Source organism: Pristiophorus japonicus, chromosome 2 (genome assembly GCF_044704955.1).
Source record: "Pristiophorus japonicus isolate sPriJap1 chromosome 2, sPriJap1.hap1, whole genome shotgun sequence".
NCBI lineage: Eukaryota > Metazoa > Chordata > Chondrichthyes > Pristiophoridae > Pristiophorus > Pristiophorus japonicus.
The window spans coordinates 113,125,460-113,146,850 of record NC_091978.1 but is presented as its reverse complement, the minus strand read 5'-3'; the positions used below and the strand labels follow the sequence as shown (position 1 = coordinate 113,146,850).

The 21,391-nt window shown below is 45.2% G+C and overlaps 1 protein-coding gene and 1 pseudogene across 2 annotated transcripts in view; one reads left to right on the top strand and one right to left on the bottom strand.

The window, feature by feature from the left end:
* The window catches only part of LOC139240204 (integrin alpha-2-like), a 233,106-nt gene that overhangs the window by 120,155 nt on the left and 91,560 nt on the right, over positions 1-21,391 (bottom strand). For both annotated transcript variants that reach the window (XM_070868661.1, XM_070868671.1), the window contains exons 3-4: positions 10,402-10,511; positions 4,030-4,121 (exon numbers count right to left, since the gene is read on the bottom strand). In XM_070868661.1, the coding sequence (XP_070724762.1) occupies positions 4,030-4,121; positions 10,402-10,511 (202 nt within the window). The remainder of the gene's footprint in view (positions 1-4,029; positions 4,122-10,401; positions 10,512-21,391) is intronic.
* Positions 20,154-20,288, top strand: LOC139253088 (U1 spliceosomal RNA; annotated as a pseudogene).

The window sequence follows — 21,391 nt, the reverse complement described above, 5'->3', positions numbered from 1 at the left end:
ACAATTACGAATTCCTTTGAAATTTGATTTGTAAGTACAGTACATCAGCCCTGGAATGCACAGGAGCTCTTCTGCTCTCCTGCTCTCCAACCAAAACTTCATGTCGAAAATTAGCAGAATCCACTCCCCCACCACCCTCCCCTACAGACAGGGCCAGATTAACCCATAGGCTAATAATGTTGTAGCCTTAGGTCCTCATATTTTTTAGGCCCTCGACTTTAGACCCTAATTTTTATATCATTAACCATAAATCTTTGTCACAAGGTTGGTTAAGCAATATCATATATAACTGCATAATATCTTCAGAGGTGAAAAATATTGCATCCTATGGCTCAAAGTGTGTATAAAATTCTGTGACAATCTTGAAACATGTATAAATATCAAAAAAAAATTCACCCGGAGAGTTATGTATGCTGTTCATAGGATAAATTCATAAATAATATCAGGTTTGGCAATTGTGAATACTTACAAAAATACGAAGAATTTTGAAATTGTCAAGTCTTTAAATTTTGATGATAGTATTCACGACTTTGCCACAGCTAAGGCCAGGAAGAAACCAGTCTTTGTTTGAAGAGACATATTCAGAGAATTTTTTGTTTGATATTGCAGTTTAAGCAAGGAAGAAACCAATCTCTGCTTGTACTGTATGCTTTTTTTTTTAACCTACATGGCTTTGATTTTTGTAATTTGTTTGCCACAGTCAAGGCCAGGAACTTACCAGGCTTTGTTTGAAAATATTTATTCAGGGAATGTTTTGTTTGATATCACAGTTTAAAGCCAGGGAGAAACCATTCTTTGTTTGAATTGTATGCTGTGTTTTTAATGTACATAGATTTGATTTTTGTTCGTTGTTAAATTTGGATAAACATACAATTATATTTGTTTGATGATTTTATGAATTGTATGCAATATATAGTACATATAAAGGCCATTCCCTCCTATTAACCTCAGGCCCCTCACAGCCTTAATCTGGCACTACCCACAGACAAGCAGTGTGAATGGTTGAAAGTGGAAATTCAAGGCCATTATTCTTAATTAAAGATTTACCTTGTAATTACTGTTTGAGCATTACTCAACATCCTAAACAAATTCATCATACATGGTTCTATGCAATTTGGTTGCTGTGTCACTACATTTCTCAAAATTGATCAGCTGTTTCAGTGGACACCCATGGGAGTCAGATGGAATGAATACAAACTCCACCAAGAACCAGAAACACTAGGCTCCAGCATGGCATTGGCTTTGTTTGGGGGCAGTAATCTCCTCCCACCCCAAACAAGGATACTGAGGTGGAGGGGGCGAGGCTAAGTAAAACGCAGGGGAGTCCCTATGAATGCCTACGTCCTACGCCTCAAAGCGACTCGACCTAATGTTGGGTCCAGGACAACGGATGAGATGAGGTATACTGGCCTCTCAAATGGTGAAAGTGAGTTCCACCCAGGGGTCCAGGATGGGGTCAGCATCTGGACTATTACAGGGTTAGGAGGTGAGAATTTTTTTTTAAATTGTTAAGCCGTCCTCTGACACAGGACTGCTGAGACCACAGCACACCACTTTCCAAGAGCAGGGCCGGGTGGGGGGAGCCCTGCAACTAGCACCCCCTGGGTTGGCCTGTGTCCCTAGGTGCTTGTTAGAGAGGAACTACAGATACATCCTCACACTGGCGAAGACCTGCTCCTGGAGGCTCTTCCACTTTGGCGGAGTTCAGCGCAGACACAATTGCAGAATGACTGCAAGGATTGAAACGCTGCAGGTTTTGAGGGCCATTAGAGCCTAAGGGGGTGAAATTGGGCTCCTTGACGCCTTTGCACCGCCGATGGGTGATAATGGGGCACAAATGGTTTTGCAACCGAGTGCCACGAGATCAAGTGAGGTGAGTGGGCAAATGCGTGGCAGATGCAGTATAAAGTGGATAAATGTGAGGTTATCCACTTTGGTGGCAAAAACATGAAGACAGAATATTATCTGAATGGCGGCAGATTAGGAAAAGGGGAGGTGCAACGAGACCTGGGTGTCATGGTTCATCAGTCATTGAAAGTTGGCATACAGGTACAGCAGGCGGTGAAGAAGGCAAATGGCATGTTGGCGTTCATAGCTAGGGATTTGAGTATAGAAGCAGGGAGGTCTTACTGCAGTTGTACAGAGCCTTGGTGAGGCCTCACCTGGAATATTGTGTTCAGTTTTGGTCTCCTAATCTGAGGAAGGTTCTTGCTATTGAGGGAGTGCAGCAAAGGTTTATCAGACTGATTCCAGGGATGGTTGGACTGACATATGAGGAGAGACTGGATCAACTGGGCCTTTATACATTGGAGTTTAGAAGGATGAGAGGGGATCTCATAGAAACGTATAAGATTCTGACGGGACTGGGCAGGTTAGATGTGGGAAGAATGTTCCCGATGTTGGGGAAGTCCAGAACCAGGGGACACAGTCTTAGGATAAGGGGTAGGCCATTTAGGACTGAGATGAGGAGAAACTTCTTCACTCAGAGAGTTGTTTACCTATGGAATTCCCTGCTGCAGAGAGTTGTTGATGCCAGTTCATTTGGATATATTCAAGAGGGAGTTAGAGATGACCCTTACGGTTAAAGGGATCAAGGGGTATAGAGAGAAAGCAGGAAAGGGGTACTGAGGGAATGATCAGCCATGATCTTATTGAATGGTGGTGCAGGTTCGAAGGGCCGAATGGCCTACTCCTGCACCTATTTTCTATGTTTCTATCAATGGGATCAGCACTCACCGCCCCGCCTGCTGCCGGTTGTGCTCCAGGAAGGAAATAGAGCACCTGATTTAGTTCTCCATTTCCTTCCTGGAGCACAAACACTGAATTTTTTAAAAGTTTGAAACCATTTCAAAAGTTAGCGCCCCAAACGGGATGCTCCCGAATTTCTGCCACAAAGACTTTAAACGCTCTGAATTGGGAAAAATAGAGAGTGGGTTGCTGCATCTGCTTGTGGTAAGAAGCTCCAATGAACTGTATCATTGTGTAGTTGTAATTCATGCCCACAATGCTCTATATGGCAATTGTTGAAGCTAATCACTAATTGAACTTCACTCTTGTCCACTGCATGTCCCCTTTACCTTGCTGCTCCAGTTACTATGTTACTATGAAATTCCCCTTCCAAATCTCCTTCTTGCTTCCGTCCCCACTTTTAAACACCTTTCTGAACCTTACTTCTTTGACCATTGTCTCCCCTAATTTCTACCTTCCTGCCTGCTCATCATCCACTGCTCCCTCTGTAAAAGGCCCTGGGATGTTTTGTTGCATGAATAGAGATATATTAATTTGAGTTTTTTCCCCTTGCCATGAGATGTCCTGCAAAGATCAGGTACTATCGAAAGGGAGGGGGAAAGGGTGAGGGGAATGAGTTGCTGTTAAACACCATTTGCTGTTTGGTTTAGCAGATGTGTTAGTAGGGCAGTTGGAACAGATTGCCTGCCTAAACTCCAGGAAGAGAATGGTGCATAACACAAATAAACCTAAAAGAACGGAAAGAAGTTTTTTCTTATTTAATAAAAAGTTAGCTGAACTGTTGAACTATATAGTCAGGTGTGCCTTCAGCTTCCAATGCACCATCATCCGAAGGAAAATGGACTGGGAGTCTGCTGCATATACTATTAGCTACCTTATTGATTAAGAAGTAGAAACTATAGGGAGCTCTATGTATTGTGTAACAAGATCGTAGACCTGATCTTCATAAACAGGTCTAATAGAGCGCACAAAGGAAATCTTCCCCCAATATGGAAAGACACTTAAGGAAAGATTGGAGAAATATACCAAGAGGAACAAATATTATTTAAAGTCATCGAACAGTTCTATAAATTGACTATGAAAGTTGCTGAATTAAAACAGTTTTATTTAGTATGCTTTTCATCTGATTCTGAAAAGCCTATTTCACTAGTTGTTGACATTACTCAAGAGCATTCACACTCTGCAGAAATTGTGTAAGACGATAAAGATAACTATGTTGCAGCTTTAGTACCACACCTGTAGTACTCTTTATAACTATTTAGTCTGAAAATTCGCAATTACCAAAAATCCACCAGTTTTATCGTTCCTGATAAGTGTTGAGCCAGCGCTCATGTTCTGCTTGACCTCTGTCACATTTGGAAAAGTCAATATATCTGAAAGATGAATCAAAACAATGGATAAAACACAATATTTTGGTATTCAATTCATACAGTGCAAGTAACACTATGCAGTTGTCAATACCATAGGACATTTCAATTTGAGGGTCAACAAAAATAAATCTGTTCAGTCAATTAAATAGTGCTTGGTAGAACAATAATTGACTAGTTTAATAAATTAAATACCTTTATCAAAAATATATGAAACAATTAAACCTTATTCTGCAGATTATTTTAAAACTGAGGAGTTTGACTTTATTTACGAAAAGCAATCCTAATGTTCATCCATTACTCAGGAATGAGTGAGAGAGAGAGAGAGAGAGAAATCAGAGACCAGGAACAGGCAGACATTTGGAGATGCAAGAGGAAGTAAAGTATATATATATGAACCTTGAAAGCTTTAGAATCAAGGTGCTGGAACTGGAGGCTGTTGTGGCAGTAGGTAACAAGCAGGTTGAACTTCCCTTATCTGGAACCCTCGGGACCTGGCCTGTTCTGGATAAAGGTTTTTTCCGGACGAGGGGTGGTCACATTAAATTGGATGGTACAGGTACTGAGCAAGGGGCTGGCTGGTTTGGGGCTGAGAATGGGGCAGAAAGATCATGCGATGGGGGGGCAGTGGATCGCGGGGTCAGGCCAGCGATTGCGGCAGTGAGGAAGGACTTCAATTTGTTCAATTTGTTCATGTCGGAGTTCTGTGCAAGCACTACCCTGGTGACCGGGAATGGTTCTGGACTGAATTTAGTGATCTAGGAGTTAAATTAAAAGCAGGCCCTCAAAGGTAGTAATCTCAGGATTGCTACCAGTACCACGTGCTAGTCAGAGTAGGAATTGCAGAATAGCTAAGATGAATACGTGGCTTGAGGAGTGGTGCAGGAGGGAGGGATTCAAATTCCTGGGACATTGGAACCGGTTCTGGGGGAGGTGGGACCAGTACAAACCATATGGTCTGCACCTGGGAAGGACCGGTACCAATGTCCGAGGGGGAGTGTTTGCTAGTGCTGTTGGGGAGGGGTTAAACTAATATGGCAGGGGGATGGGAACCTATGCAGGGAGACTGAAGGAAGTAAAATGGGGGCAGAAGCAAAAGATAGAAAGAAGAAAAGTAAAAATGGAGGGCAGAGAAACCCAAAGCAAAAATCAAAAAGGGCCACATTACAGCAAAAGTCTAAAGGGACAAAGTGTGTTAAAAAGACAAGCCTGAAGGCTCTGTGCCTCAATGGGAGGAATATTCGTAATAAGGTGGACGAATTAACTGCGCAGGCAGATATTAACGAATATGATATAATTGGGATTACGGATACATGGCTCCAGGGTGACCAAGGCTGGGAACTCAACATCCAGGGGTATTCAACACTCAGGAAGGATAGACAGAAAGGAAAAGGAGGTGGGGTAGTGCTGATGGTTAGAGAAGAAATTAACGCAATAGTAAAGAAGGACATTAGCTTGGATGATGTGGAAACTGTATGGGTAGAGCTGTGGAATACCAAAGGGCAGAAAACGCTAGTGGGAGTTGTGTACAGATCACCAAACAGTAGTAGGGAGGTTGGAGACAGCATCAAACAAGAACTTAGGGATGTGTGCATTAAAGGTACAGCAGTTATCATGGGCGACTTTAATCTGCATATAGATTGGGCTAATCAAACTGGTAGCGGTACGTTGGAGGAGGATTTCCTGGAGTGTATTAGGGATGGTTTTCTGGACCAATATGTCGAGGAACCAACTAGAGAACTGGCCATCCTAGACTGGGTGATGTGTAATGAGAAAGGACGAATTAGCAATCTTGTTGTCCGAGTCCCCTTGGGGAAAAGTGACAATAATATGGTAAAATTCTTTATTAAGATGGAGAATGACATAGTTAATTCAGAGACTAGGGTGCTAAACATAAGGAAAGGTAACTTCCATGGTATGAGATGTGAATTGGCTAGAATAGACTGGCGAATGATACTTAAAGGGTTGACGGTGAATAGGCAATGGCAAACATTTAAAGATCACATGGATGAACTTCAACAATTGTACATCCCTGTCTGGAGTAAAAATAAAATGGGGAAGGTGACTCAACTGTGGTTAACAAGGGAAATTAGTTATAGTGTTAAATCCAAGGAAGAGGCATATAAATTGGCCAGAAAAAGCAGCAAAACTGAGGACTGGGAGAAATTTATAATTCAGCACAGGAGGACAAAGGGATTAATTAGAAGGGGGAAAATAGAGTATGAGAGGAAGCTTGCAGGGAACATAAAAACTGATTGCCAAAGCTTCTATAGATATGCGAAGAGAAAAAGATTAGTGAAGACAAATGTAGGTCCCTTGCAGTCAGAATCAGGTGAATTTATAATGGGGAACAAAGAAGTGGCAGACCAATTGAACAAATACTTTGGTTCTGTCTTCACGAAGGAAGACATGAATAACCTTCCAGAAATACTAGGGGACCGAGGGCCTAGCGAGAAGGAGGAACTGAAGGAAATCCTTATTAGTCAGGAAATTGTTTTAGGGAAATTGATGGGATTGAAGGCCAATAAATCCCCAGAGCCTGATAGTCTGCATGCCAAAGTACTTAAGGAAGTGGCCCTAGAAATAGTGGATGCATTGGTGATCATTTTCCAACAGTCTATCGACTCTGGGTCAGTTCCTATGGACTGGAGGGTAGCGAATGTAACACCACTTTTTAAAAAAGGAGGGAGAGAGAAAACGGGGAATTATAGACCGGTTAGCCTGACATCAGTAGTGGGGAAAATGTTGGAATCAATTATCAAAGATGAAATAGCAGCGCATTTGGAAAGCTGTGACAGGATCGATCCAAGTCAACATGGATTTATGAAAGGGAAATCATGCTTGACAAATCTTCTAGAATTTTTTGAGGATGTAACTAGTAGAGAGGACAAGGGAAAACCAGTGGATGTGGTGTATTTGGACTTTCAAAAGGTTTTTGACAAGGTCTTACACAAGAGATTAGTGTGCAAAATTAAAGCACATGGTATTGGGGGTAATGTATTTACGTGGATAGAGAACTGGTTGGCAGACAGGAAGCAGATAGTCAGGATAAATGGGTCCTTTTCAGAATGGCTGGCAGTGACTAGTGGGGTGCCGCAGGGCTCAGTGCTGGGACCCCAGCTATTTACAATATACATCAATGATTTAGATAAAGGAATTGAGAGTAATATCTCCAAGTTTGCAGATAACACTAAGCTGGGTGGTGGTGTGAGCTGTGAGGAGGATGCTAAGAGGCTGCAGGGTGACTTGGACAGGTTAGGTGAGTGGGCAAATGCATGGCAGATGCAGTATAATGTGGATAAAGGTGAGGTTATCCACTTTGGTGGCAAAAACACAAAGGCAGAATATTATCTGAATGGAGGCAGATTAGGAAAAGGGGAGGTGCAACGAGACCTGGGTGTCATGGTACATCAGTCATTGAAGGTTGGCATGCAGGTGCAGCATGCAGTGAAGAAGGCAAATGGCATATTGGCCTTCATAGCTAGGGGATTTGAGTATAGGAGCAGGTGGGTCTTGCTGCAGCTGTACAGGGCTTTGGTGAGACCTCACCTGGAATATTGTGTTCAGTTTTGGTCTCCTAAGCTGAGGAAGGACATTCTTGCTATTGAGGGAGTGCAGCGAAGGTTCACCAGACTGATTCCCGGGATGGCAGGACTGACATATGAGGAGAGACTGGATCGACTGGGCCTGTATTCACTGGAGTTTAGAAGAATGAGAGGGGATCTCATAGAAACATATAAAATTCTGACGGTTAGATGCAGGAAGAATGTTCCCGATGTTGGGGGAGTCAAGAACCAGGGGTCACAGTCTAAGGATAAGGGGTAAGCCATTTAGGACTGAGATGAGGAGAAACTTCTTCACTCAGAGAGTTGTTAACTTGTGGAATTCTCTTCGGCAGAGAGTTGTTGATGCCAGTTCATTAGATATATTCAAGAGGGAGTTGGATATGGCCCTTATGGCTAAAGGGATCAAGGGGTACGGAGAGAAAGCAGGAAAGGGGTACTGAGGTGAATGATCAGCCATGATCTTATTGAATGGTGGTGCAGGCTCGAAGGACCGAATGGCCTACTCCTGCACCTATTTTTCTATGTTTCTATGTTTCTATGGATGAGGGGCGGTTCCGGATAAGGGAGTTCTGGATATTGGAGGTTCAACCTGTGCAAGTTTGTGGGAATATCCGAAGCATTGTTAAATCCAGAGGACGGAAATTAATATAACATTCAGGGATATAAAAGGATAAGTTTTTGTTTTCGCCACATTGGCAATAATCTGTTGAGGCTGATCACCTGCCCATTATAGAACCCGCCTAATTGAATCATTCCGTTTAGGTACCTCAAATGAAAAAAATCCAAGCTAACACTAGGGTTTTTTTATCTGTCTGTGGGATATAGGCAACATAATCAAGGCAGTATTTATTGTTTATCCCTAGTTGCCTCAAGGGCATTAATAGTCAACCACATTGGAGTCACATATAGGTTAGACTGGGTAGGAGTGGCAGACTCCCTATCCTGAAGGGCATTCATGAAACCTTTGGGGTTTTATGACAATCCTACAGTTTTCATGATTATTTTTCCTGGTGCTAGCCCACAAGTGATTAGATTTACTGAATTTAATTTCATAACTTGCCATGTTGTCTTTGAGCTTACAATTAATTTATAGGTTGCTAGTTCAATACCATGACCATCAGGGCTACCATACTATCAAGTTAGCATGAGAAGGGGAGAATTTGCTCTTTAAAGGGATAGGAGAGGTTTGCGAGAACAGGGAAATTAATTTAATTGGTGGGGGGGGCATGTGTCAATCAACCTAATATAGATTGGAAAAATATCGCTGGTTTAGATTCAGAGTCGGTAGATGTAGTACCTGTACATAACATTATTCAATGCATCAAGAAATAGGACAAGAGACAAAGCTAATTTTGTCCTGATGTTTACTAATAACTCTGACAGCATGCAGGAAATTGAAGCTGTAGCATCTCTGGGGACAACAATAGCAGAATGAACATGTTTAACATGATCTGGGTGTCAGAAATACCTAATAACAGGAGCCAGGTGCACAATTTTAAAGGGGCTAAATTCAAAGAGATGAGAAAAACAACAGCAAATAGAGTGGAAGTCAAGTGGAACAAGTTTAAAGGTACCATGCTGAGCAGGCAGGATAAATATATGCCTGAAACCAACTTGTTCAGATTACACAAATGTGATCCAAAATGGATGAATAACCAAAGTAAAGACGTGAGGTAAAGAGGAAAACCAACCTGTAAAAAAATCATGTAAGGGGAAAGGAGAAGGGGCTCACTATGCTACATTCAAGAAAATGCAAAAGCACATTAAAAGGGTAATCAAAAGGGCAGATAGAGATCTGGAAAAAAGCAACGCAACTGAAGCTAAGCATAGCAATAAAAACATCGCTAAATACCATAACAGAAAGAGCAGCCACATATGGAGGTAATTTTGACTTTGGGTGATGGTGTTAAACAAGCGATATTGATCCAGCCATTCATTTAAAAATTAGGGGAGATGCATAACGGGCAACTGAATCAATATCGCTGGTTTTACACTATCACCCAAATTCAAAATTACCCCCACAAAAGCAAACCATAAAAGATGCAACCAATGAGGATGAGTAAAGATTCTGAATAACCATTTTCTCCTAATATCTCCATGGGGAGAGGCAGAATTTCTACCTAACGTGGAGACGTACCCCTGACCTTGGTTGACCTTCCAGCCGTGGGGTCATTTAAATACAGGAGGTGGGCTACCTAACCTTTACCTGGAAACATAATGGAACTGCAACAAACCTCTGAAACTGGGGGAATGGAAGCAACCACTGCAAAGCTAATTTGTTTGGAAAAATCGTGGAACCTTCTCATCAGCCTCTGCAAGACTACAGTCTCTGAGTGCTTTGCACAGGTCCAGATACCAGAAAATAAACTCATGCCCTTTAGCACCCTCAGGAGATTGCTCCACCCCTGGGCCTAACAGGCAGCCCGTGTCCAGTGTTCAAAGGACACAAATCACAGAAAAGGGGTCGAAGGATGCATTGCTCTGATTTGCATATAATTGGAAAATACTACCTACATATCATACCATCCACAGTTGGGCTTCGGCACCGAGAAACGGGCTGAGGCAGAGAAAAGCTGAATTGTGGACATCTTTTCACCCGGCCTTGCTTGGATGCACCAAGAAAATCAGCCAGATAGTGGGAGGCAAAGTCGAGGCAATATTCTTTAGTTATGTCAGCAGTAAATTTGATATTTCACATGTGTGTATGGAATCAAACTTACCTCCCAAGTTGAGTTTCTCACAAATGACACTGTTGTCACTGACTGGACATTTGTACACATCTCCCGTGCGGTTCTCGGGAAACCCACTCCATGGTGATCCGACCAGCAACCTGTAGTGCGAAATAGGCATATGTGATTGAATCGAAAAGAGCAAGAGATGCAGAAAATAATTACATCATATCACTTCACGTTCATTTGAATCAAGATCAGCAGAATTGAGCTTAATCTTATTTTTACCCTATCCTCCCCTGGGCACTAACTCATTGGGCCCAAGTTTCCACAAGAAAAAAACGGGCGCCCCTCCGAGCTGGGCGCCCGTTTTTCGCGCCTAAAACGGCGCCTAAAAAAATCTTCGGTATTCTCCACCTATCTGTAGGTCCTCTGGCCCTCGGCGCAGCCAGCACGAGCTGTGGGGGTGCGGAGCCAGGTCCCTGCGCTGAAAACAGTGCCGGGACCTCTGCACATGCGCGCTACAGTGGGCACACAAGTGCAGTAGCTCCAGGCGCCGAACTGTGTGGGAGGGGCCCGAAGCACGCAGCCCCTAGCCCTGGCTGAATGGCCTCACTGGGGCTGCGTGAATAAGGCTCCTTCCACGGCCAGCTCCTGCTCCCCCCCCACCCTCGACCAGACCCGACACCCGCTCCCCCCCCCCCTCCCGCTCAGCGGCACGAACGGCTTTCTCTCCCGCCCCCCCCCCGCTCAGCGGCACGAACGGCTGCAGAATTCTCCCTGGCTGAAGCACTTTCACACAGGTAGGAAGATGGTTTATTTAATCTTTTCTTGGCTTATAAATGTTTATTCAGGTTGGATTTATTTGTATAATATTTGTAGAAGTATAAATAAGGATTTATTGTAGAATTTAATGAGTTCCCTTCCCCCCCCACCTCGTTCTGGACGCCTAATTTGTAACCTGCGCCTGATTTTTTAATGTGTAGAACAAGTTTTTTCAGTTCTACAAAAATCTTCACTGGCTCCATTCTACTTTAGTTTGGAGTACGTTTTCACTGTGGAAACTTTCAAATCAGGCGTCAGTGGCCGGACACGCCCCCTTTTGAAGAAAAAATTCTGTTCCAAAGTAGAACTGTTCTACCTGACTAGAACTGCAGAAAAAAAAATGTGGAAAATTGCGATTTCTAAGATAGTCCGTTCTCCACTAGTTTTTCCTAAAAATCAGGCGCAAATCATGTGGAAACTTGGGCTCATAGTGGGGACTAGTTCCACTGGTGCTGACAGCTCACTATTACTGCACCCAAGTCATGACTCTTAATTCAAGTACAACATTCTTTTTTTACACAGATGTTAATAGGTTTAAAATAAAGTAAAACTCTGCACACAAGAATGTGCCTGCGCACCTATACAGATTTTTCTGATGATCATGGCTGTTCCACCATGTAGAACGTCAGAGCTGAGTCCAATCCTACTCTCACCTAACACTCACACACACACACTTTCTAACTTGATCACTGGAGAATGATCAAGAGGATTGTGGTGTATGTAGCACACAAATCACTGACTCCACACGGTCTGGTGTAAGTCTAACTGCTGTGACCTTCGTCCTTTATTGTTCAGCTCCGGAGTGCCTCCCAGGTGTGGTGGTCAGCCTTATATAGCACCTGTTGCAGGTACTACCCAGGGTTTCCCACCGCAGCGCCCTCTGTGGTGTGGCATAGTACTTACATTACATTTAAGGTACTGGGACGATACACACATCATTACATAACAAGGATGAACTCTGGACAAATTTTCTCCTCCACAGCCCAGGGATACCAAAGCCAATTTAGCATCCATTTCTGCCCCAAATTACATCATAAAATTCAGCAGAGACAAGAGATTAAACTTAATATCTTCTTAGTCTGTGTGACACAGTACAAGGCAGGGACCCTGAAACTCAATGGGGGTTCCCTTGGTTTCCCATTGAAATTATGGAGGGAGAGGAGACTGAGTGAACCACAATGGAATGTTAGAGTCAGTGCATTTAGCCACTTAACCATCAGCTGCTATTAGGCAGCCACCTTAAAAATGTCAAGGGTAGAAATTCCAGTTGGTGAAGTTAATGTAGGAATGCATGCATTATATTTTTGTATGCACTATTTGTATTTTCTTTACTTTAAACAGTTGACACGTACGTAAAAATAGTGCAAACAGGAAAGTAGTATGAGCGTGTTAGGCATTCATAATTGAACTTCACTGATCATAATTCCTACCTTGAAAGCTGATAACCATGAAGAAGGTTGTAAAGTTGCACTTAAACTAAACATATTGTAATGTATAGTTTGTCCTGAGATTCGCACAAATTAAGAACTGTTCTTTGGTGCTCAACTTTTCTGTATTTCACCTTTGTAATATATCATTAGAATTGAGAGGAAATCCATCCTCTTGATGTTATTTGTTCAAAAATTGTGTAATATGAAAGCTGTGTAACAAATTCAGTATTTGAGTAGTTCTTGAAACATAACAGTTCACTTTAAGGTCATACTAAGAAATTCAGAGGGGTCGAAATTCATCCTTTTTGCGACACCTATGGGAGCCTCCAGGGGTGGCATTACTGACTCCTGCAAAATTGCGCGGGAGTTAGCGGAGGCGCTGGTAGCACCCCGGGCCGCTGCGCAATCGGTGATAACATCATCGGCGTGCAATGCGACCCCTTAGCACCGTGCACCGACCCCTTTCCACCCCTCGGTGGATATTGCCCAGTGCCCCGTGAGGCTGCCACGAGCAGGAAAGTAGTATGAGCGTGTTAGGCATTCATAATTGAACTTCACTGATCATAAGCTAGCCTCACAGGGCGTGAACTGGGCCGACCTCCGTTCGCGAGGCGGTAGTTAAAGGGGAGGTCAGGAGCGCCCCACGATGCCATATTACCCTGTTTGGCCGACTCACCAGTCGGTCCCTTCTTTACTTCTCTAACGTGGTCCATGCCGCCATCGTGCAGCCCGGCATTCCGTTTTGGGTGCCGAGCTGCGGCCTCACTACCATGCCACCCTGGTGGACCAGTGGTGGCCATTAGAGGCCTGACAGTGTGTACAGTGGCCCTCCCCTTTAAGCGGCAAGCGGAACATCCACATAACACTGCCAATCGCACCCCAGTATTGCCCCGGAACCTACCCCATCAGGAAGTGGTGTGCGCAAGATTGTGCTCCAAACCTGAGGCTGGCACGGCAACAGCAGACTCAACCTGGCTCACTAGAGACAGGTCCGGGCTACTTTTCCTTCTGGGTCTTATTTACATAGGTAAGTCCGGGGTCCTAGGTTTCCATGTAGGATACAGAGAAGTATTCCTGTTCCTCCTGGCCCCCCACAACAAAACCTCTAAAAAATAAGATGTAATTGCCTTTTCAGCCTCTTCTTGGCCTGTTTTCCTTTGCACCTGGTACTCCTGGCGAGGCCAGTACTGAGTGCCAAACTCGGCTGCTCACTGTCCAAATGTCCTCAGGGTCTGAATTATGTCATCAGACCTTGACTTTTGAATGGCAGTGAGGTCCTTGCCTACCTGAGGCGAGGGCCTAGCTGGCTGCCCAAACTGTTAAAATGGTGACAGCGGTGAAGATGACATAAATGAGGTGAGAGGCTCACTGTTAAAATTTTAACCCCATGCATGCCCTGTTCTCATTGGGTGTGGGGGTTAAAATCGGGGCAATCCATCCTTTTTCAGAGGATTAGGAGTGTATAAAGAAAGAAAGGATTCAGATTTTTTTAAATCATTTTTCTCCTGAAGAATCCATCTTGATGGTGTCAACATGAGATTAAGAACAATAACTTGCATTTAACGTACAAGAACTTCCCAAGATGCTTCGCAGAAGGAAAATTTATTTAAAAAATGGCAGCAGTGATTAAGACCTGAACTTTGGGCTGTCAATTGTTTATCTTATCAGTTTCAGGCTGATGTGATCCCTGAAAACAAAATTAATATGGAATGCACAGCATCAGTTTGCGGACAGGAAAAAGGTGAAGGGACTTATTCCAAGCAAGTGATTTGGCCTACTTATCAGATACCAGCAGGAAAATTGCAATAAATATTTAATGGGCATCAACAATGAACAAAAGCAGATTGACAGCATTTGACAAACTGTCAGGAAATTACAGTTGATTCATTTAAAATTATTGTGCCATAGATCAGTTTGGCGGAGTCCCTGGCCAAAGACTGCCCTAAGTGGAGGAAGAGCATCTGGGAGGGTGCTGAGCACCTCGAGTCTCATCGCTGAGAACATGCAGAAAACAAGCGCAGGCAACTGAAGGAGTGTACGGCAAACCAGACTCCCCACCTACCCTTTCCTTCAACGACTCTCTGTCCCGCCTGTGACAGAGACTGTAATTCCCGTATTGGACTGATCAGTCACCTAAGAACTCACTTTTAGAGTGGAAGCAAGTCTTCCTCGATTTCAAGGGATTGCCTATGATGATGATATGATGATGGCACAGTAATTCTGCTTGCAAATGTATTATGTACAGAAATATCGCTGTGTGCGGTGGGGAGGGTTCCAGAAATGCTTTCAGGTTAAAGTCCTTAGCCTCTTGCATCTCCGACAAACATTTTTCCACAGTAAGAAACAACTGCTCTGTAGCCACCCCTAGTAGATAGGCTCAGCTGATATCCTGGTAGGGACCATCGCAGTTGGAGAACAGCTGAACTGCATTGTTTCTCGTAAAGATGTTTCTGACAGGACCAGTGGTGGCGCCAGCTGAGTTCGCCCACTTTTGGGAAAATGTCAGTCTGCCATGGAGCAGCTGTTCAATGTAAAATTACTGTTTACAGTCAGCAGTTTGGAGCAACAAGTCTTCCACAGCTGAAGCACCAGTCCTTTTATCTGAAAGTACTTCCCCTCTAATAATAATTTCCTTTAAGATTGAAAAGTTAGCATGTTAGAACATATCTCTCTGCAGCATAATTCTTACCCCTCCTTCACCCGGTTCTGAATCTAGTCATAGTGGGCCCAAGTTTCGGATGTCCTCCCAGAACGGTGCACTCCGAGAGGCCTGTCTATTTTTTAGAATATAAAAAACGGCTAAAACTTACCTCGTGATTCTCTGAGTCCAGCAGGCCTGTTTCACAGTCAACGCAGTGCAACACAAGCAGCTGGGGGCGGAGCTACAGCCCTGCGCCAAAAAGCGTGCCGGCAGCTGCGCGTGTGCGCAGTGGCTCCTGGCCCTCCCAGCGCGTCCTGTCTCCGGGCGACCCTATCCCTGGCCGAAGGGACGTCGCCCCTATCCCAGACCGAGTGGCCTGCCTGCCCTTACCTCCTCGGCAGCGGGGTCTGCCTGAGCAGCACCTCTTCGGTGGCGAGCCCCGCCCAAGCACCTCTTCGGCAGCGGGGACCGCCTGAGCACCTCTTCGGTGGTGGGGCCTGCCCGACCAACACCTTTTCTGCGGCGGGGCCTTCCCGACCAGCACCTCTTTGGTGGCGGGCCCCGCCCGAGCACCTCTTCAGCGGTGGGGCCCGCCCGACCAGCTCTCCGGCAAGCTGTTGGAGGGCTCCTGGTGCTGCAGTAGGTGAGTAGGAACTTTTAATTTTTTATTTATTGATTGAATTTTTATTTTTATTTTGTATTTTTACATTTTTTTTGATTGATTGATTTATTGGTTGATTTATTGATTTATTTTTCATTTATTATTGATGATGGCTCTTTATTGGGAAAAGTGAAGTATTTAATGCTTTGTAAAATCCCTTAACTTCCCTCTAACTTCCCTCCCCCCCCCCCCACCACCCATCTCTCGCTACCTGCGCCGAATTTATAAAGTGTAGGCAAGGTTTTTCTGAGCGTACAAAAATCGACACTTACTCTGTTCTAAGTTAGTTTGGAGTAACTTTTTGCTGCCTAAACTTGCAAAACAGGCGGAAGTGGCTGGTATCGCCCCCTTTTGAAAAAAAACTGTTCTAACACAAAACTATTCTAACTAACTAGAACTGGAGCAAACTAAATGCCGAGAATTGCGATTTCTAAGATACTCCATACTAATCTAGTTGCTCCAAAAAAAAGGAGCAACTCAAGCCAAAACTTGGGCCCCTTAAGTGGATGGATATATCTTCTAAATTTTGCCAAAATGTTAATTTTGTTTCTTTTTAACTTTAAGTTTGAAATTACCACAGATCAGTGCTAAATAACAACATTTTGACAATTTACCATTGTGAGGCCACTCAGTACAAAAAGAATAAAATTGTAATACAGCGCAATAGTGGTAGCTGTTTTCTTGTTATGATTTGGACACCGAGACCTTGAATTTCCTCTGTATTTGCACCCAAAGATACACATAACCGGGACGTAAAACGATTATGTGGCTTAAAAGACCGTGGAAGTTTGGGTGTTAGTGAGTTACACGTGTACGATCAATACGCCCAAATCGCCTTGAGCTTTTACGGCCATCTTTCGATCGTTCCACCCAAACGTATCTCTGCCCATATAACTGGCCCCGCCCTAAAATTACAAAGCCTCATATACGAGTTTCTTACAGCTACACTTGCTAAGAGGCTCTCTTAAATTTATGAGCACATTTGCAGCAGGAAACAAAGGGGCTGAAATTCAGGCCCACCACAAAGTTGGGGCACCTACCTTTTTCTCGATGTTTTTACCATCGGGGCCGATGAAGTGGACTCTTGATCCATTTTCACCTCTTTGGCAATTTTTTTAGAGTGGACCGGAAGTCGGTCATGTTGGGGGCAGAAGTGTGGTAGTAAGTGCTGGTGAGAGGTGGAAGTGGGCATGGGACGGAGTCTCCGCCGCTGTCACTCAGCGGCAGAGCAGTGGTGACGTCAGTGCACCTTTGCGTCACCAAGTCTCTCCTCTCATTTAAAGGGGAGAGAAGCAGCGAATTTCTAGCTTTGCCCACTGGGCCAGCAGGGAGGGTTTCGGCCGGGCCAGTGGTCTCGCACCCAGGAGAGGGTGCCAGGCTGCCTGTTAGCGGCCCAGCCGAACCCTGGGCCATGATTGGGATGTCGACTGGGAAAAAAAAACATGGCGGCCATGGCAGTGCGCCTTCCTCTTGAAGGGCCGCGGCGCTGCCGTGCCGCACACACAGAAAACAAGGTGCACCGACAGAAAAAGCTGTCGGGGGCACTGCGCGGCAGATCGTGTTTTTTTTCAGGTAAATTTTGTGTGGAGTGGGATGGAGGTGCAGGAGATCGGTGGTGCGCATTTTGATGACGCGCTTGGGGCGGTCGGCAGCAGTGGGGTGGAAGTGGGGACCGCCCGAAAAATCCCCAAGGCGAATTTGGATTGTGGCGGCCAATTGACTGCAACACGGTGGCCACTCGATTCCACCGCATGGCCGCTGCAAACCGATGGTAACGGGCCTTAGCCGGACCCTGAATTTCGGCTCCAAAGTAATTTTTCTAATTGCAATTTTTAAAAATGTTTTAAAAAAAAGGATCCTCACTGAGATCTGCACTGTATTTTCTGTTTATTTTAATGCATTATTATGGCATAAGTATAGAATCAGAGAAAATTACAGCACAGAAGGAGGCCGTTTGACCTGTTGTGGCTCTTTGAATGAGCAGCCATTCTTAGTCTCACATCCCCAGAATGAAGATTATTTAAAACCAAGCTCACCCCAGATGGGACTTGAACCAACAATCCCTGGATCTCGAAGCAAGTGTCTTATCCATTAGACCATTGGAGCCCCATTACATTAAAAGTCACAGTAAAAATTGAAAATCTGACCTGATTGCATGTTCTTAAACATGTGTGCCTAATGTGCACGAATGATGGTTGAATGAGTTGAAAGTTTAATTTTCTTACATAAAGAAGGAAAATATATGGTTTGAGTTTAGTGTTTTCCTTGGGCCCCGATTGTTTACACTGCTTTATGCTCATTTTTATGTTTGGGTGTATTCATCATCATCATCATAGGCAGTCCCTCGGAATCGAGGAAGACTTGCTTCCATTCCTGAAGTGAGTTCTTTGGTGGCTGAACAGTCCAATACGAGATCCACAGACTCTGTCTCAGGTGGGACAGATAGTCATTGAGGGAAGGGGTGGGTGGGACTGGTTCGCCGCACACTCTTTCCGCTGTCTGCGCTTGATTTCTGCATGTTCTCGCTGTTGAGACTCGAGGTGCTCAGCGCCCTCTCAGATTCACTTCCTCCATTTAGGGCTGTCTTTGGCCAGAGTCTCCCAGGTGTCAGTGGGGATGTCGTACTTTTATCAGGGAGGCTTTGAGGGTGATCTTGTAGCCTTTCCGCTGCCCACCTTTGGCTTGTTTGTTGTGAAGGAGCTCCGAGTAGAGCACTTGCTTTGGGAGTCTTGTGCCTGGCATGCGAACGATGTGGCCTACCCAGCAGAGCTGATCGAGTGTGGTTAGTGCTTCAATGCTGGGGATGTTAGCTTGAATGAGGGCGCTGATGTTGGTGCGCCTGTCCTTCTAGGGGATTTGTAGGATCTTGTGAAGACATCGTTGGTAATATTTCTCCAACAACTTGAGGTGTCTACTGTACATGGTCCATGTCTCTGAGCCATACAGGAGGGCAGGTATTACTACAGCCCTGTAGACAGTTGGTGGCAGTTTTGAGGGCCTGGTCTTCAAACATTCTTTTCCTCAGGCGGCCGAAGGCTGCACTGGCGCACTGGAGGCGGTGTTGGATCTCGTCGTCGATGCCTGCTCTTGTTGATAGGAGGCTCCCGAGATAGGGGAAGTGGTCCACGGTGTCTAGGGCCGCGCCGTGGATCATGATGACTGGGGGGCAGTGCTGTGCAGTGAGGACAGCCTGATGGAGGACCTTTGTCTTATGGCTGTTTAGCGTAAGGCCCATGCTTCGTACGCCTCAGTAAATACGTCGACTATGTCCTGGAGTGCAGCCTCTGTATGTGTGCAGACGCAGGCGTCGTCCGCGTACTGTAGCTCGATGACAGAGGTTGGGGTGGTCTTGGACCTAGCCTGGAGATGGCGAAGGTTGAACAGGTTCCCACTGGTTCTGTAGTTTAGTTCCACTCCAGCGGGGAGCTTGTTGACTGTGAGGTGGAGCATGGTGGCGAGAAAGATTGAGAAGAGGATTGGGGCAATGACGCAGCCCTGTTTGACCCCGGTCCGGATGTGGATTGGGTCTGTGTTGGTAAGGATCACGGCCTGCATGTCGTCGTGGAGCAGGTGGAGGATGGTGACGCACTTTTGGGGGCATCCGAAACGGAGGAAGACACTCCATAGATCCTCAGGGTTGACAGTGTCAAAGGCCTTTGTAAGGTCGAAGAAGGCCATGTATAATGCTGCCACTGTTCCCTGCATTTTTCCTGTTGCTGTCGCGCTGCAAAAATCATGTCCGTTATGCCCCGTAGGGGACGAAATCTGCACTGTGACTCCGGGAGGAGCTCCTCGACCACGGGAAGAAGTCAGTTGAGGACTCAAGCGAAGACTTTCCCACTAGCTGATAGCAGGGAGATTCCTCTGTAGTTGTCGCAGTCAGACTTGTCCCCTTTTTTAAAGATGGTCACGATCACCGCATTTCTGAGATCCCCCAGCATGCTCTCCTCCCTCCAGATGAGAGAGATGAGATTGTGTACTCGCGCCAGCAGTGCCTCTCCGCCGTACCTCAATGCCTCAGCAGGGTAGTAAGGTAAGGAATTCCGGTATATCTTGACATTGGGAGAAAGGGAAATGGGCATATTTTGAGGTCTAACTTCTGGGAGCACTAGAGTATTTGACCTTGGAGGTGACAAAGGCATTGATGAGGGCTTCAGCAGCAGATGGGCGGAGGTGGGGCAGAGTTATAGAGCTGGGTGCAAGAACCCTGTGTGATCAGCACAGAACAGCTGGTGCAGAGCATGATGGACTTACCTGGCATGGGAGTAACCATGATCAAGAAGGTGATTCTCCCAGGATGAGGCGAGCCCATTGCACTTTGGAATGCTGATGCCTGCGATGTCCCCAAATGCGGGATACTCAACTGCAAAATTTGTATGGCTTGTTTATTACTCAGGATCAGCTCAAGTGCTCAGACAATGGGTCTTTATTAATTGTATCAACCGACAACTGATTGTGTTCATTGTATCTGCCGACAACGGATTTGTGTTCATTGTATCTACCGACAACTGATTGTGTTAATTGTATCTACCGACAACTGATTGTGTTCATTGTATCTGCCGACAACGGATTTGTGTTAATTGTATCTACCGACAACTGATTGTGTTAATTGTATCTACCGACAACTGATTGTGTTCATTGTATCTACCGACAACTGATTTGTGTTAATTTTATCAACTGATTTGATCAACGGACAGACGCACCAACATTAGCGTCCTCGACCAGGCCAACATCCCCAGCATTGAAGCACTGACCACACTTGATCAGTTCCGCTGGGCAGGCCACATAGTTTGCATGCCAGACATGAGACTCCCAAAGCAAGCACTCTACTCAGAACTCCTTCACGGCAAACGAGCCAAAGGTGGGCAGAGGAAACGTTACAAGGACACTCTCAAAGCCTCCCCCTGATAAAGTGCGACATCCCCACTGACACCTGGGAGTCCCTGGCCAAAGACCGCCCTAAGTGGAGGAAGTGTATCTGGGAGGGCGCTGAGCACCTCGAGTCTCAATGGCGAGAGCGTGCAGAAATCAAGCACATGCAGCGGAAAGAGCGTGTGGCAAACCAGTCCCACCCACCCCTTCCCTCAACGACTATCTGTCCCAGCTGTGACAGAGACTATGGTTCTCGTATTGGACTGTTCAGTCACCTCAGGACTCATTTTAAGAGTGGAAGCAAGTTTTCCTCGATTCTGAGGGATTACCTATGATGATCTTGATAATTGTATCTACCGACAATGGATTTGTGTTAATTGTATCAACCATAACTGATAACCATGACTAGGACCCAGAAGGAGGATCCATAAATGGCAAGGTACACAGCAACCCACTGGAAAATATAAAAAAAGGAAACTGCAAGCTTGAGAAGAAAACGACGAACACTGCAGTGGAGCAGCTACGTGCCAGGTGCTGAGAACTACTGACTAGCAAGAAGAGGATGAAGGCGCTCTAAAATAGTCACTCCGGTTCTCCCAGGACAATGGCTTG